The sequence below is a fragment of the Globicephala melas genome, chromosome 9, assembly GCF_963455315.2.
Source record: "Globicephala melas chromosome 9, mGloMel1.2, whole genome shotgun sequence".
Taxonomy (NCBI): Eukaryota; Metazoa; Chordata; class Mammalia; order Artiodactyla; family Delphinidae; genus Globicephala; species Globicephala melas.
The window spans coordinates 80,446,759-80,465,424 of NC_083322.1; the positions used below are offsets into that span (position 1 = coordinate 80,446,759).

General features: G+C 34.1%; 1 protein-coding gene across 2 annotated transcripts in view; it reads left to right on the forward strand.

The window, feature by feature from the left end:
* CACNA2D1 (calcium voltage-gated channel auxiliary subunit alpha2delta 1) overlaps positions 1-18,666 on the forward strand; it is a 515,558-nt gene that overhangs the window by 259,021 nt on the left and 237,871 nt on the right. For both annotated transcript variants that reach the window (XM_060304737.1, XM_060304738.1), the window contains exon 5: positions 11,744-11,803. In XM_060304737.1, the coding sequence (XP_060160720.1) occupies positions 11,744-11,803 (60 nt within the window). The remainder of the gene's footprint in view (positions 1-11,743; positions 11,804-18,666) is intronic.

The window sequence follows — 18,666 nt, forward strand, 5'->3', positions numbered from 1 at the left end:
TTCAATAAAGTGAAAGAACTCCTTTTTCCCCTTCTTAATTCCTAAAAGCTAATGTTGACGAAGATGTCACTGCTGTGTTTATTTAGCAAAAATCTCATTTAATCCCTAAACAATTCTGTGAAAAGGTATTATTATCTCTGTTTTACAGATGAAGAAACAGAAGCGTAGAGAAATTAAATAAATTCTCCCCTGTTTTCAAAGTCAGTACATCTTTTATGGTTTCCAGAATTGTTGAACAAGCCCTGCACAAAATTTTAACTAAAAATAAGAGCTAACTTCAAAATTAAATTCAGAATAGCTGAATACTTTATGTAATAACTTTAGTTACTATGTAATACTAGGAAGTTAATGCATTTACCAGTACTTTAAATTTATTTATTTATTTTTGCTGTGTTGGGTCTTTGTTTCTGTGTGAGGGCTTTCTCTAGTTGTGGCAAGCGGGGGCCACTCTTCATCACGGTGTGCAGGCCTCTCACTTATCGCGGCCTCTCTTGTTGCGGAGCACAGGCTCCAGACGCGCAGGCTCCGTAGTTGTGGCTCACAGGCCTAGTTGCTCCGCGGCATGTGGGATCTTCCCAGACCAGGGCTTGAACCCATGTCCCCTGAACTGGCAGGCAGATTCTCAACCACTGCACCACCAGGGAAGCCCTTACCAGTACTTTAAATTTATGTGTTGTAACTACCCTCTTAAATTATCTGCTCAAAGAGTATTCAGGGCAGTGGAAGGTAATGGATGTCTGTCTGTCTGTGAGTTGATTTGGAGGGTTAATAATTCAGGCTGTTTTAAAACTCTTGAATTATGACAAGGGAAATATGGTGATAAACACTTTAGTGATTATTATGTGCTAAAGGATAAGATATATAAAAAAATGATCCTTTACTGACAGGATAAACCTCTTAAGTTAGTTTTCACTTTAGGATATCAAAATAAATTTGGTAGATTTTTTTAATCTGCCCTTCCTGATAATATTTTTTTTCACTTGTTCTCAGTTTATTACTACATATGTAAAAGCATATATGAAACTAAAGATAAATTACAAATATACGTTCTGTGAACAGATATATTTATTTCTATTCCTGTGTCTAGTTATGGTCTTTTAAGAGAGTTGAAGCTTTTGGTCTCACCTTCTGTTTTTTCTTAAAAACAAAAGATTAGCAAAAAAATAATTTCAAAGGTACTTCTCATCTATTATACTACATCTTTTTTTATTAATTATGTCAATTTGCATCATTCAATTAAATAGTATTTTTACTCTTTTCATAGACTAGTAAAACTCATGTGAACTTTGCTGCATTCCTAGATTTACAGGAAGGCAGAGCCTCACGCAGAGCATCTGACAGTGAAGAATGGTCTTAACACATCTTTTTCCTTCTTTTTAAAAGTGGTTGCATACTTCAGCAGTTTTTTTTATATTACCTGCTTCCTACAAAATTTGATCACTTTCTTATAAGTAAAGCAATTTCTCCCTTTCTAACTTGCATAAACTTTTGTGCTTTATGCTCTATTTGCCAACCAACATATGAAAAACAAAATGAAGCCTGAAGCCTATAAAGGTGCCTGCAAATTGTGAGTAGTGGGCTTATAAGAACTAAGCAAGTTTAACCCACTTAGTAACCTGTATACAAGAAAGAAGGGAAGGAAGAAGGGGAGGAAGGAAGGAGAGAACCGTAAAGACCATAAATTAAGGCAGATTAAGGCAGTGTGTTTCAATAATATATTTCAAAGAAAAAAATTGTAAGAGAAGGTAATTTTAGACCATGGCTAAAGATACAGATACATTGTGCATAAAGAAGATGTGGCACATATATACAAGGGAATATTTAGACTTCTGAATCATCTCCAGTATGTCTGATTTACAAGGTTTGTTTTTTCAAAAAGAGGGCTTTAGGACAAATAGTTTGTTCTCATTTTATTTCCCACAGCTTCAAGAGCTTGCTGTTAAGGTAATAGCATTGTTCTACTTGAACAATGCTATGCATTTTTATTTTAGAACAGTGCTTCTCAAACTTTAGTTCATATTAGAATCACAGGAAGGTCTTGTTAAAACATAGATTGATAGGACCCACCCCCAGAGCTTCTATTCAGTAGGTCTGGGATGGGATCTAAGAATATGGGTGTCTAACCTTTTCCCAGGTGATTCTGCCCCTGCTGGTCTAGACACACTTTGAGAAGGGTGCAAAATGCAGGCTCAGGAAAGAACTGAAGACAAAATAAAGATTACATCAGTTATTTGATGGTGAAAGTTTGAAGATATGGAGATGGACCAGTGAACATTTTTATGGAAGCAGGCTCAACCAGATATGGTATATCAAGTCGTGGGAAGGATCTGAGATTTTACCCTTCGTGCAAGCTAACAAGCTAGCCAACCACCAACACTGGTTCAGGAGCCTCCGTGAGTTGCACACAATGGACTTATATGTCCCCACACAGGAGGCAGCATGGGCTTTGTGTTCCCATGGGTAACTCCTGACCATCAAGTCTAGGGGGCCATACTGAGTAGCCCAGGCGGACAATGCCTATGACATGAGCTTGTGTCACAGCTGAGGAACACTGAACCCTGAACTTGGGAAACCCCACTCTTGTAAAGGGCGCCTACCAGCAAGCCTGCCTAAATTTTACGCCACAGGATTATTTTTATTTTCCTGAGCAACAAATAAATCTGTCGTCTGCCCTGCAGGGAGACACACAAACATTCTTGAGGAAATAATCCAGAGCAGAGGCTGTCCCTGCCTCTGTTCACATGTGGTGCAGAAACATGAGAGACCCATGGGGAATTGTCTCCCAAATGGTGACTGGTTGTAGGATTAATTCAGAGGGAAGAGTGATGACAAAATTAAAATCATTTAAGAATCAGAATGGAGGAACTCTGGTTCAGGCAGCCAAAATGGACCCGGGTGGCCATTGTGGATGTGGTTCTTGGATTTCTGAACCTGCATTGGTATTCGACATTTAAAGAATAAGGCAACTGATTATATCGATAGATTAGTTCTAGAATCCCAGAGTGGAATTACGTGGATTAGTCTGGATCCCTATCACATTCACAGCTAAATTCTACTAAATTTTAAGGATCAGGTGGTGATGAATTAATCCAGCCATTTTTAAGAATTAGGTAGTGATGTATTGATTCAGGAATACGCTTGTCATGTGGGAACAAGTTTTGTGCCCTCTCAAAGTATCATGATAATGAATGGTGATAATGTAAGTGAACCTAGTTATAAATCTTGATAGAACTGAGATAAAACCTTGACAGGGTTTGAAAATGATTACTTATACATTGCTACACACAGCAATTGAGCGTCAGCTCTCTGCCACACATTGTGTGAAATCCTGGATGTGTACAGACATGAAAGAACTGTGTCCTGTGCCTAATGAACCCGCATTTAGTAGTTTATTGAAAGTGTGTGTGAGAGAGAGAGGGGAGAGGGAAAAGGCAATGAGGGAGCAGGAAGGAAGAGAAAAAAACAGAAGAAGATGGAGAGAGATAAATTGCATGATGGGAGTCAGGCTAGTGTAAGGATAGGGCACTAGTGGGTTATTTTTGTTTCTGTCTATCAAATTGTGCTTCTATTTTGAACGGTGTTTTTCAAAGAGTAATTAAATCCATATGTCTAATATAGCTAAAAATATTACCCTCTAGAGGAGTGTTTTCAAAGTTTAGTTCATGGAAAAGGTGTATTATATTAAGCATGTAGATTTCTAGGAATGATACCAAGTATAGAATCAGAATCTTTGGATGGTCATGGGGTTGAGTGGGTTTGTATGTGGTCCAGGTGATTTAAACAGGCTTATCTGGTGATTCTTCTCAGGTGTCAAAGTGTAGAGCTGATGTAGAAATTATATTCAGTTCAACAGTCTTTTAGTTTAGTGTTGGTCCTGTAGAGCCAAGAAAAAGGTAGTGATAATTGCGAGTTGTGTATTAATTTACTTTCACTACTGATAAGAGGGGTTTTGCTGTTCTTACCAGATGACATCTCCTTTACCTGGCTTATGTATTCCAAGAGTCTGCCAATTTATTTGGAGCTAATTACATCTCTGAATATTAGACTTGAAGCTTTGTGGTTAATTTCAAAAGCATTTCCTGAATATGGCAGATCCAGGCTGAAATCTGTACAACAAGATCCAGAAGCCATGTTCCAAAAGATTTAATTTTCACTGGGCCACAAATAGGAGAATAAATGATGACTGGCTTGATTTCAGCAACTTTTATTTGTATGTTTTGCATATATTATACGCCCTTAAATCTTACACTAGAAAGAAGAATAGTATTTGTATTATAAAATTTTTATTTCATATAACCTGGAATGAAATCAATTGTAGGAAAATGATAGGCCATCTAAAAGAAATAATCTGTAACCTTACATTGTACCATATGAGTACAGTATAAGATTTCTATATGATTTGCTTAATATAGTCAAAAATTGATGTTTTGCTATTAATCTTGATAATCCTCTACTTATGTTACGGTTCCAGTACATACAGAAGTGTTAAAATATTTGAGTAGACATAAATAGCAAGATTACATACTTTATTTCTACTTGGTCAGTCTACAAATAATTTTAATCAAAATATGTATTAAAAGTTATATGTTATGTAGTCTTTTCTGTTTCACTTGAGAAGCAATGCTCAAAAAGGCAAAGTCCTTTTTTTTAACCCCTCCATAAACTCAAGTAGATGAACTGATGCTAAGTTATTTTTCCGAGTTTGGTAGAATTCCTCAAGTCATTGGAATATATTTTTCTAAAGTAAAATTGGATTTTATTTTTTAAAAAACACGTTTTCTTTGTCTTGGAATCAATTTGGGACTACCCTGCTAGAAAAGTGAAAATGATTTGAAGAAAAGAAAGATTATAATTATGTGCTCATGTTTCATGTCATTAAAAGCAGAAAGTCTGCAAAAGTATGCTTTAGGCAAGCATAAGTAAAACATAAAAACAGAATTTAGTCATCTGTGTAAGAGTGGGCTTGCTAAACCATAGAACCATATTGAAAGGGGATTGTCATGTCTTTGGATAAGTTGCCTTGCTTAAGTGTTGATTTAGCATCTTTCAAACTGCATAAGAAGCGCCTATGAGAACAGAATGATGGTCTCTTGATGGAGAGATGGAACAGGTAGGACTATGTTTACAAATAAAGCCTGTTCTGTGTTCTGATGATAAGGATGCAATAAATGCATAGGCTTTTGGTGCTGAAAAGGGGGCTTAGAGATGGTTCCAGCTTTGTTTCCCTGAGGGTTCTTCCCTCCTCCGTGCATTATCTTTACTTTCCAAAACCACCAGCAAACCATTTCTCGAAACTCATTGACATTAACCAAATCTCTTGTCCAATCTAAACCATCACTTGCAAGTGTGATAGGTTTCACTTTAGACAAATCATTCCCCCCATGAAGCCGGTGGAGTTTCTCTTCAGTATTCAACCTGCATGCAGCCTGTTAGAAAGAAGAATCAACAACATCAGTATCAGAAAACGTTCACATAATTTAAAAAAATGCGTGCCGCACAATGCCGGAGGATACAGACAAATTCATTTATAGTGATTGCTGTGGGTAGGGAAATTGGTCAAGGGATGAATAAGGTGAACTTCAAGGTTATTTGTACCATTTTATTTTTCACATTAAAAGTTTTAAAGACAATTTTAATTAAAGATAAAAGTGAATTCTGGGTGATGAATTCCAGATTGTTTGTTTCTCTACTTTTCAGTGATTTTAATCTCCTCCCAAACCAAACAAATAAAAAGACCTAAGGCTAAAACTTGTCATCGGCTAGCAGTACTCATTCTTTTTAGAATCCTTCCTGTTCTTTATTTTTGAGACATTGCCATTCTTGATAAAAGCAATATTTTAAAAAATTTATTCACCATGTCACTGATTCCACTGTAACTAAACTAAAACGAACAAATGTATATTGTAACTGTTAAGAAAGCATCTGTCGAACACTGATCCTATGATGTTAAGTGTGTGTGAGAGTGTGTGTTATATAGGATATGATATATGGTATATGAATGTGTGGCAGTTCCCTTTAGAAGCAGGAACTGAGTCCTGTAGTTTTTCCTAAACACTTCTACGTAGCAAGTGCTAAGTAAATGTCTGTTGAATAAGAGCAAATGCACACTGTACTTCTTCTCCTCCCAGTCAGGATGTATATTTACCTACAGCGATCACAGTCATCAGGTGTCAAAACATGGCAAAGGTAAAACTCATCCTTCTTAGCCTATTCAATTTTTATAACTTTTCTCAAATCCCAGCTTCCGGCCTGGCTTCTTTAGCCAATAGATCTTTTTCAAAGTACCAATAATGTTCCTTTATAAAAACGTTTTAAACAATACATAAGTATAGCAGGTGTGATTTTTAAAAAAGTATAAAGCAATTTCTCTACACGTGAAGATTTTTATACTAAACTCCTTGTTCACTAGGATATAACAAGTTGTTAGAAGGCTTTGGTAGAATTCTGCTGGGTATATATATTTATATGAATTTAAAGAAACATTGTTTATACGTTGTTTTATGTGAATTTAAGTGAACATTTTGCATTGTTTCCCATTATTTGGTGAAAGTTATTAGAAAGAAAAGAGTATTTTTACCTTTTAGATGGAACATTATACTAAATATTCATGGGGTTATGATGTTATCTTTTCTATTGAGGTCTTCAAGTTTTCTATCACCTTAAGAAATGCAAAAGAAATGCGACACCTCAACCTTTTTTTTTTTTTTTTTTTAGTATTTCAGGAAATAAGGTGAGAAAGCAGAACATAATGATCTCCTCTCCTTTCTCATTTTATTTGTAGTAAAAATAAAATGAAATAAACTGAGTAACTCATTTTATTGACTACTGTATTAAACTGCTATATTCCCTAAATTGCATTTGCTTTTGGCCCACCCTATAGTTCCATAGATAAGAGCTTTCTTGCAGAGCAAAATACAGTGAAAATTTAGGGGCCATTAAGACGTTTTCATTCATTTCACTCACTTATGTACCTATTGAAGTGGTCATCAGTGAGTACAGTTTTAACATATTCTGTTCTAGGTATTTGTGTTTGTAAGATTCACATGGAAGTAAAACTTTGATATATGGTTTTGAGCATACCAATAGAAAATATATCAAATAAATATTATTGTTAAATGCTGAAAAATGTTAAGTCCATTGCCTACATCCTATAGTTAGTGAATAGCAGCACCAAAATTGTAAACGAGATGTGTCTGATTCAAAAGCGCATGCTTATTTTAGCTATACTCCAAAGTTATTCATGGCACCTGTACACTTTTCTTCAGAACATAGAAGTCTGTTCTTTGACGTAAGTTTGCTATTTTCAATAGATATTGTTAGACCATTCACATGATTATCCTGATTATTTTGATATGTTAAGAGCATTTGATGAGGTTAGGGAAAACTTGTCAACAGAGGCATAATACAATAATTTGTTCATCCTTATTGGGTGTTAACTATTTGAACATTAATCATGTAACACACACATATTTTACTGGTAAGTCTGAAAAATCTTGACATACACTAGCCAAAGAAATTGTTTTGAATTAGAGATGTTTCTTTGAATGGTATTTCAATTCTTGATATTATTAATATAAGTACCAACATTGTTGGAGTTTAATGGAACTGTCATATGATCTCTGAAGGTTTACTTTCAAAACTATCAAAAGAAAATTCTTTGTAATTAAATGTTTCAGAGAACTTTATGTTTCATCTGCAATAAACATACAGTCTAGGAAGCAAGTTATTTACAGGTTTGGAAAATACTCTTATTTCCAAGAAAAAAATACATTTAAGTATTGTTAAGGAGAATGATAGAATTATTTCTTTTTATACTGTACAGTTATACTGCTTTTATTAAACTTTCATATCACTTGCCAGATGCAACGCTAGTGGAAGAGATAAAGATGACAAAAAGGTGAAGGTTGAGAATGAATAGGCCTTCAAGGGAGCTGATCTTTCTCTGATCTGATAAAACCTCTCCCATTATCTATTTCTTTCTTTTTTGTTTTTCTTTTTTTCCTTGCAGATCACTGCATATCAAGAGCTTTTTCTCTGAATAGCAGCATTCTCTCAGGATTTGAGGGCAAGACTTATATAAAGATAGTTTCCAAATTGACCTACGACATGATGTGCTGTTTTTAGAATTTGCCTTTAGAAAATTCTAAAAATTACTGGGAAATTTTCCATTAATCTGAAATAGTTTTCTACCAGTGTTTTTTATTTTGATACTACTATGTCTTCATGTATTCTATGAATGCCAAGTGATGTTAACACTTTGATGGGTTTAGTGGGAACTAAAGATTGGTCTTGTGGAATAAGAATAAGCTTTGGAGTTGGAAGGCTTATTATGTTCAAGTCCATTTCGTTAAACTTGTGAGTCCTTAAAAGTCTTTAAAATGAGTTTTTATTTTAAATGCTCAAACCAGTAGGTAGGTAGGGATGTACATATTATTATTACCTTTATGACATTGTATATATACTTATCATTCCATACCCAAAGGATTTTCATATATACGTGTGCTGTTTCATTTATAATAAAGCCGTTTAATGAAACTTTCTCACTTACCTTAATATGAGCAGAATTTTCAATTTTCTCTTGTAGGTATTTATGCTGAACTGGGTTTTTTGTTTCTATCTGATTCTCCGCCTGGTTTTAATGTTTGATACTATATTAAACTGTACTATGAATTAAATGAGAAAAGATACATTTTCTTTTTCTGAAGTTGCTTATTGCTGTGGGTCTATTTTTATATATCTATAGCTAACTATGGAAACAGGAATGTCCTACTGAGCAAATATTCACATTTTATTAGGTAGGAATTTTATCAGTCTTAACACAATTTGCCTGTGGCATTTAACGGTAGGTCATTGGCTTTAAAAATAAAATATCACTTGACTAGAATAGAAGTTAATTAGGGACTTGCAGTGTCCAGAAGACATGTCAGTTTTCTATGAGTCATGACTAGCTGGTCTTTTGCCACAAGAAAAAGCACCATCAGCAACTATTTGTATCACTCCCCGAGGTAGGCTGAGTCTCTAAAGTTCTGTATTTTGGTTTGTCGTGAAATCTGCTAGGTAAAAAAAAAAAAAATTACTAATTTCTTCATGAAAAAAAAAGATAATAGTAGTGCATTTTCATGATTATGTATCCCTAGACTTCCAAGCTGGGGATATATAATATTTAGCAACTTTCCAACTCTAAACTAACCTTTTAAAATACACTTTTTTTTTCTTATACATAACTACAGGTCTTTAGGTTTCTAAAACTATCTCAGAATCTTGCAATAAATATCATTTACTTGATAAAATTAGTGTTTATATATATTAGAAATAAAGATGATTTGGACTCTCCTCCCCCTAGGAGAATTGTCTGATAGTTTGTGACCATTGTTCATCCCTCTTTAACTTCTTTTTTCTAGAAATAATTAACTGTGATGATTACTGTCACTCTGGCTTATTAAACATGGATTAAGTTCATATTATAAGCCATGTGATTCTGAGTCAGATCATTAAGTTATACCTTCTCCTGCTCTCCAGAGTAGAGAACAGCATGGTTGAGTTAGAGCTGGTGTCTTGCAAACCATGTATGGCGTTGTGGGTGAATGCCCCCCAATGTGTTTTGTTTGTTGGGTGGCAGCCTACTTCTGTGTGTCTCGTGAGGAAAACATGTTAATATCCCTCTTCAACACATTTTAGAGTTCTAATATTTCTTAATCTAAAAAAATATTTAACTTATTTATATTTTACCCAGCATTTTGTTTAAATTCACAAAATGCTTAATTTTATTATTGGCCCCATACATATGAACAATTTAGTTGTTCTTATGTGGCCTGTTAAAAATGAGGGAAGACTTATGTTCTGAATTTTGTCAAGAATATGCCTTTGTGTTATTTTCTCATCTGTCTTTTCTTTTTCTATCTTCCCTACTAAAGTTTTCCTATAAAGAAATGGCTTCCATTTCCATTTGTTTTGCCATTTTATTCACTTTTTTGCAACATTTTCACACAGAATTTAAGTTTCCAAAAATATTGTGATAAATATTACTGAGATGTATACATTTTTCCCTTGGTTTTTCTCTGTTTAGGTTTTTGACCTTGTAGGGATAGAGAACCTTTTCTGGGTTGCTCTCCCTGCTACAATATCTTACATTTACTAGCTTCTTTTATGTTCCCTTGCTGTCTAGTAGTTGATAAACTGAAACCATTGTCATTTAAGCACACTGGAGAATTTTTCCTTTAAATTGATTTAGTTTAGGGGTTCTTAACTTGAGATTTCCCACTAGGCAGTATTTTTTAGTCATTGGTAAAACCTATGTAAGAGTTTAGAAAAATGATTATAATGTTAAAGAAGAGGGAATAAAAACCAATACACTAATATAAAACTAGTTGAAAGGGATGTTTCCATTCCCAGTGTGGGCAAGACTTCCACATCAAGAGCACACACTGAAGTATAGTTCATAGTGAAAGATCAAAAACGTGAATCAACAAACCACTATGAGATTATACTTTTCTAAAACCTAACCTGATCATTTCTATCTCCTAATAAATGAGTTTAATACATTTATTATATTTACTGATATACTTGTCCCATTTTGCCTGTCTCCTAGCTGTGTGGGGGGCAGGCTACAGGTGAACTCAGTACTCAAGGGACACAGTGTACAAATGGAATCTTAATTGTCCTTCATAGTTAGATAGCTGACATGTATATTTGCTTACTGTCTGCCAGGCACTGTTCTAAGCACTTTATATATAGTATCTCATTTAATCCTTTCAACAACCCATGAGGCAGATTTTGACATTATTCCTATTAGAAAAGGGGAGCAGAGACTTAACTTTTCCGAAGTTTGCACAGCTGGTATGCAGCAGGGTTGGTATTTAAACCCAGGCAGTCAGGTGTCAAATCTGTTCTTAATCACTAAATGTTACTGTGTCTTGTGAAAGTTTAGCACACGGAGAATATGATAATAACACTGGAAAATACAAAGAGAAAACTCTAAAAACTATTAGACAAGGGGGAAAAAAAAGAATTTATCCACAAAAAGTCATTAGCAGGCTGACAATAGGCATTTCATCTCCAGCTGAACCTAACGGAATAACATTTTAAAAGTGCTAAAGGAAAATAGGTCAGGCTAGAATTCTCCAACGACTTTGGCATATAAGAGTGAAGGGGAAATAAAGCCTTTTCAGATGTGTGGATTATGATTGTTTGTTACTCATGGGTATTTGAATAAACTCTTAAGAATGTACTTCAGCAAGGAGAAAATTATTACATTTTTGTGGCTTTTGGTAAAAAACTAAAAATGCTATTAAGAAGGTGGCTATACAGCACTTAGCACATATTTATTGATTCTCATTGTTATTTCATTTCCAGTTATATAGAAATATATGCTATAAGGGTATTTATGAAAAGCAATATTCTACTAGGATTAATATAGTGATCAAAGCTTTTTTAAAAAAAAACCAAATGAAATGTTAGTCATTGATAGAAAGCACTGGAAGTGGACACTACTGCCAGTGATGGCAGAGGCAGTAAACTTAATGGTATTCAAGAATACTATGCTATTTATATTACTGAAGAGTAAATATATATGTATCAACTTCAGTAAATTAAAGTATTAAATGATTTAGAATTTATGAATCACAAATAAGGAATCTCTTCTTTTTTATGTGTCTTAATAATTGATTTGAAAACCCAAGCACTATATAACAATTATGTATTCATGTCGTCATTTGAATTCTAAGATTTCTTGTTTTCTTTTCAGCGCCTGGCTTTGGAAGCCGAGAAAGTTCAAGCAGCCCACCAGTGGAGGGAGGATTTTGCAGTAAGGACCCTTTTTAACCACTTGATTTAATAAGTACATCGATGTTTTGTGTTTGGATAATTATGATTTCATTTAAAATATTTTTTTTAGTGATGGACTCTTAAGGTATTATGGGACCAAAAACAGCTAGCTGTACTTCGTTGCTTTAAAAAAAATACCTTGAAATATTCTCATACTCAAAGGTATTTATAAAATTAATAACAGAAAAATAACATTAAATTATATCATTTGAATAATCTTTATAGGTATTATGAATATACTAGTTGAAAAACAAGTGACAGTTTTTAAGAAGTGACATGCATATTGTAGTCACTTTGACAGTGGGCAATGCAATTAAAGTTAGAACAGATGCATTAAAACCTCTTAAAATTTAACTTGTTCCACATTAGTTAGAAGTTATCCTTCGTCTGCTCTGGCCTGCTTTTAGAAACGTCAGCTGATATTAACTTCTGCACCTATTTTTTTGATAAACTGCTTTTGTGCTCCAAGAGTCACTGGGCTAATTATACAAATTGCAGAAATTCTTCTTGTGATGAGTTCCTTCCCTCCTTCCTTCCTTCCTCCCTCCCTCCATCTCGTCTCTAGCTATCTGTTATATCTTCTTGCATCCATGGTACACAATGAAGAAGCCTGATCTTAATAGTTAAAATACTTCTGTTACATATTTCAATTGTATCATTTATAGTGAAAATCTCTTTAGTTTCTTTTTTTTTTTTAACATCTTTATTGGAGTATAATTGCTTTACAGTGTTGTGTTTCTGCTGTATAACAAAGTGAATCAGCTGTATGTATGCATATATCCCCATATCTCCTCCCTCCTGTGTCTCCCTCCCACCCTCCCTATCCCATCCCTCTAGGTGGTCACAAAGCACCGAGCTGATCTCCCTGTGCTACGCAGATGCTTCCCACTAGCTATCTATTTTACGTTTGGTAGTGTATATATGTCCATGCCACTCTCTCACTTCGTCCCAGCTTACCCTTCCCCCACCCTGTGTCCTCAAGTCCATTCTGTATGTCTGCGTCTTTCTTCCTGTCCTGTCCCTAGGTTCTTTAGAACCTTTTTTTTTTAGATTCTATATATATATGTCAGCATACAATATTTGTTTTTCTCTTTCTGACTTACTTCACTGTGTATGACAGACTCTAGGTCCATCCACCTCAATACAAATAACTCAATTTTGTTTCTTTTTATGGCTCAATAGTATTCCATTGTATATACGTGCCACATCTTCTTTATCCATTCATCTGTTGATGGACACTTAGGTTGCTTCCATGTCCTGGCTATTGTAAATAGAGCTGTAGTGAACGTTGTGGTACATGACTCTTTTTGAATTATGGTTTTCTCAGGGTATATGCCCAGTAGTGGGATTGCTGGGTCGTATGGTAGTTCTATTTTTAGTTTTTTGAGGAACCTCCATACTGTTCTCCATAGTGGCTGTATCAATTTACATTCCCACCAACAGTTCTTTAGTTTCTGATCAAAGAAAAATTCCAGACAGCTCATTTGGGGGTTGTTAACCCCCCTCGCCCCATTTAAAATACGATTAGTGTTTGAGTGACAGCTTGATAATACTGTTCAATTGTCTTTGAATGTTTTGCAAGACATCTCAGATTTGAAGGTAAGAAAGTTGTGGCTCAATAGAAACTAAACTGAGGTTTAGGAGTTGACACTTTTACTTCGTGTTTATGTGATTTTATTGTCTATCAAAGGAAAATATAGAAAATGATACTTCATTCACTAATAATATAGGATAACAGTTAAATAGTATTTCATGCTTGATGATTCTGATATTATTTATTTTTACTGTCTTTTCCACAAATTTATATTTCTTAAGTAAACTCTTAGTCTACTCAGTTGAGACTCTATTTGACTGTCAGTTTGATTCTTTCACCTGAATTGATCATATTGCTTGCTTTGTTGGTATCATGTAGGTGCTGGCTTAATCCACAATTGTTTGTTATAGGTACATTAAGAAAGATCAATATGTCATCCATAATATATAAAGAAAAAATCAGTGATGAAGTTAAAAACACAACCTTTCTGAGTATAGAGGACAAATTTTAAGCTCATCCAGTGAAGATTTTACAGTGCAGTTTGTTGCTGTTAGATGTAAGGAAAGTAAACCTGCATTTTTTTGTGTGTCTTGAATAGACCAAAAACAGCCAAAGTAATTTATCCCAATAAATATCCATTCGAGAACTAATAATTAGTGACATTTACTTTTCTTCTCCATCTTAGAGGTGGCATAGTAAAAGCAGTGTAAAGGCATAATAGTTGTGAAGTTAGATGTTGTATTTTGCCTAGTCTTGGTATATACATTGGTGCTGTTTTAGTTTAAATCCTGAGTACTTCTGAGAATCCAAAAAATCATTAAGTTCATCAAATCAGATTGCATAGTATATAGATTCTATTGCTGTTTCAAAAAGCTTTTCTTGCATTAAGGGAATTTGGTAATATTTCATGTAGTCATTTATTGGTTGTATGTCTTTTCCAGCTTTCTAGGGAGAAATGATGTGTTAAAAGTAACTTTACAAATAGGAATGTAGTATATAAAGTTTCCTTTCCCAGATATATTGGCTCATTAACACGAAGTTAACATTTTGGCAGTGATTTATTTTTCCTTACAAAAGTAATGGGTGACCACTGTAGATGACACAGCAACTCTCAGTGTGTGCTAGCCATTACTCTATTTTACTGAATCCAAACCATCATCAATTGTAAGGGTAAGAAAGAAAAAAAGAAGCTAATTAAATTGTGATGCACCAACAATTTTAAGCAGTGTTCATATTTGTCGGATGTCAAAATGTGTAAAAATTTACCTTGAAACGTAACTCCTTTTATCTGTTCTCTCAGTGCCTATATCCAAACAGAAGTATTGCTAGGAAAAGTCATGCAAGAGGACAAATCAGTTCCACAATGACACAGATACCATTACTAGATCTTCTATGGTTAAATAGAAAATACATTGTTTACCCAGTAAATGTTAGGAGTTCTTAGCAAATAGTCGTCACCATGTGGGAGAATTCTTGAACAAATTCTGTTTTATATTTCCCCTTAGGTCACCTCACAATTTATTTAGGACTTGTGAATGTACTGATTGACATTAGAAGAGACTGTTAAAGGGAAAACAAATTAGAGAACTTTAGAGCCCTGTCAACTCATTTCCCCAGTACCCTTCTTGATGGACTGTAAATGATGTTCACAGGACACATATCTGTCACAGTTTGCATGTTGACAATTGATATTTTCCCTAAAGCCTTTACAATAGCACTTCCCTTTGAAATACCATAGGTGATAGACAGTTGAGATAGTAGTGATTTTATATTTGAAGAATAGAACCTGAAAGAAGATTGCCTTCAAATTCAAATAAGTAAATAGTGCAAAAATAAGCAACCCTTTTTCCCTTTTTCCTCGTTTCTTTTCTGATAAACTAGATGATGATTCAGTTCATATACATACAATAAGGTTAAACACATCCTTCAAGACCATAATAAAAATCAAATTCATGCATGGTTGGAAATTAGAAATCATCAACATTAAATGTCTCTTTATTTTGTGATTACATACAAAACAATCAGAAATTTTGTCAATATCTTAACCAAACATTTAAAAATGTTTAATTTGAAGTTAAATGCTGCCATACTCCAAAAGGTCCTTGTTTTAAACTTTATAAGCCTTTTATCTTCTAAGGCATTTAACTATGCATCAGTGCAATACTTCTTTAATGCCACCCTTTAATAATTTAACACTAGGATGATTTAGAAGGCAGAAATAATTTCCTAAAAGGTACATTAGCATTTCAAAATGAAATATAATATGCCGATTCTTCCCTCTAGTATAAGTAGGGAAGTTTCATTAACATTACTTAGGCAAAATGTTGATTAACATTCTGTACTCTGTAGTGTAGAGAAATCTCAAGAACAATAAGAACAAAAGGCAAAATACTAAAATGCTGGCAACAAGAAAGGGCTCCTGTAATTCACACTCTCCCTCAGCTCCACTCAATTCCCAATTGGATGTACAATTGAGGGAACAAAGGGCATACACTTTAAATGGATCAAGATTTATGCGGTCATGCATTTACAAGTTCAAACCAATATTTGTAAATAAGCTGCGTCTACCAGCTGCCTTTCAGGTCTGCATGCAACTTACTGGCATTAAAGGGCACCTCTCATGTCACTTATGATGGACAAATTATTTTATTAAGGGCAGGTGGGAGAAGGAAAAAGGAGCTTGGAAAATTCATTGTTCTGCATAAAATAATTGCTATTATTTCTACTGAACAGATCTTTTCCAGTTGCTTTTGAAATCTCTTGATTGCATTGCAATGGTTGGTTAACTAAAGCAATTTTGTTTCCAACTAAGCCTGCAATATTAATTGTACGTACACATGTATAAACATAAGGGGTGCCTAATTTGTATTTTAATAAGTAGGATCTTTATGTATGGCTTATTAGCATCAGCTTGTTATTGTGAATGCTGAGTACAGACAGTCTAGAAATTGGGCAGTAAATAAAACATTTAGGGAGCCTTTTTTAGCTCCAGCTTCACAGAGAAACTAAATTAGATGGTGGGAATTTTTCTAGTGAAGTTGAATGTTATTGAGTGTTAATCAGGCTAATTTAATTCTCCTAATTGAGTTTTAATGATATACATATATTTTTAAAAAATTACCTTACTCAAATCATATTTTGAAATGTTGCTTTAAAAGTTGTACTATGTAGAATTTTGTGTTTATATGAGTTAAATTAATAGGCACTGGCATTCTATATTTTATTATTTCACCTATCCTAATCATTTCATGAAATAACATCACCTCTGTTGATTGCAGCACAAACAGTTGTGACTATGGGAACTATGAAATCATACTGTCTTTATTTTGGTTACAATATATAAACAGAAACACTATTCTAAATTATAATTGTGCAGGTTCAGGATACAGAAGTGCTGGCTTTTTAGGAATAACAAGTGGGGAGTACTTACAGACAATGGAATATTATTCGGCACTAAAAAGAAATGATCTATCAAGCCATGAAAACACGTGGAGGAACCTAAAATGCATATTACTAAATTAAAGAAGCCAATCTGAAAAGACTACATACGATATGATTCTAACTATGTGACAGTCTGGAAAAGGCAGAACTATTGCTAAGGAAAAAAAAAAAAAAGACAATCAACCCCAAATGGAGACTCATATGCTAAGCCCCACATCACCAAACCATGACTTAACTTACAGTTTCAACTCTCCTAGAAATGGAATCTTAAACCAATTGGTCAGGAATTACCTGATGAGCCCTAGTTAGGAATCTGCCTGATAGACCCCTGCCATCCTCTCAAGGACAGTAACCTTGCAATAACCAACCTGCCTTTTTTGCCTAGTACAATTTCCTTTTCCCCACTCTCTTCTGCTGTAAAAGTCTTTCATTTTGTACAGTTCCTCAGAGCTCCTTTCTATCTGATAGATTGGATGCTGCCTGATTCAAATTGATTTTTGCTCAAATAAACTCTTAAAATTAAAAAAAAAAAAGTAAGGGGGAGCAGCATTGTCTTAATGAATGAATGAATTTAATAGATTATCAAAATGATTTTAGTCTCTAGCTGGATTTAGTCTTTCTTAGTTTCTACATTTGGTTGAATTGTCCTTTTGGAATCAAGAGCTTACATATTATGCAACAGTTCTTATGTAGAGAAACAATCAATTTTTTACTACTACTTTTTTTAAAGAGTTTTGTCAGTTTCTCCTCATCATCAAGATAGATGAAAAGGAACCACAATGCAAAACTGATTTACCCTCAAATTGTGGGAAACCATTTTAGTAGAAAAGAGCCAGGCAAATTCATGGTACCATATTCTTTTTGCTTACACATACATATAAATGCCCATGGTAAGAGCATTATAAGATAGCAGAGTAGAAAATAGTAACCGTGGGCTTTAAATTATTAATTATCCTGGATGATAACCCCTCTCTTTTGTTTCTTATGTTGAATAAAAGAAGAAGCAAAATATTTATCCAGTAATTACCTAGCCAATAATCTTGGTTTTATTTTTAATAATGTTTAATATGTTCTAATGATCTTCCTGTTCTCAGTATTATTTCTTTTAAAACGAAAGTCACATGATAGCACATGATGATACATTAGAACTCCCTAAGTAAGACATCATGACAGCATGTCCTGGGATAATGCAAACTTAGATCTAATTGGATCTGGGTAAATTTCTTTCTTTCTTTTTTTGTCCCGCTCTCAGGAAGGTCGAGAGGAGTTAGAAAGGGCAGGCATCTCTAACTTGGGAAATGGGGAGGTGGATGGGGTCTTTATGTTTTTCAAGTCTAATCTGCTGCCTCAGTGTCCTGGTATTGAGCTGATGAAAACATTGTTAAATTAGTGGGAGATTCCAGGAATTGCTGCCAATATTCTAAAAATTGTAGCCATGAAGAACACACAAATATCAATACCTCATTGATATTTAAGCTAGAGTTATTTATTGCCATCTGCAGGTATCAAATTGTAGTTGTCACAAGAGAGCTTTTGAACTTAGGTATTTCATTAACCTCTCTATAACTTGAGCTACATTTAATTAAAATTTTTGGACACCACTTATTTGCATTAAGGTGGGGTTTACTATATTAAAAATGTCTCAACCACAAAAGAACTAAAAAGATGAAGAAAAATGTATAAGCATTAAAAATTACTGCATAGTTTACAAAGATTTGCTCTATAAACTTCTGTCCACTTCATTTCCTTATTTAAAAATCTTCAGTTACTTTCCATTTAGCATAAATGATATACAGGCCCTTCATGATCTGGCCCCATCTTATTTTTCATACATTTCTACTGGAATATTTCCCCAGCAGCTATTACCG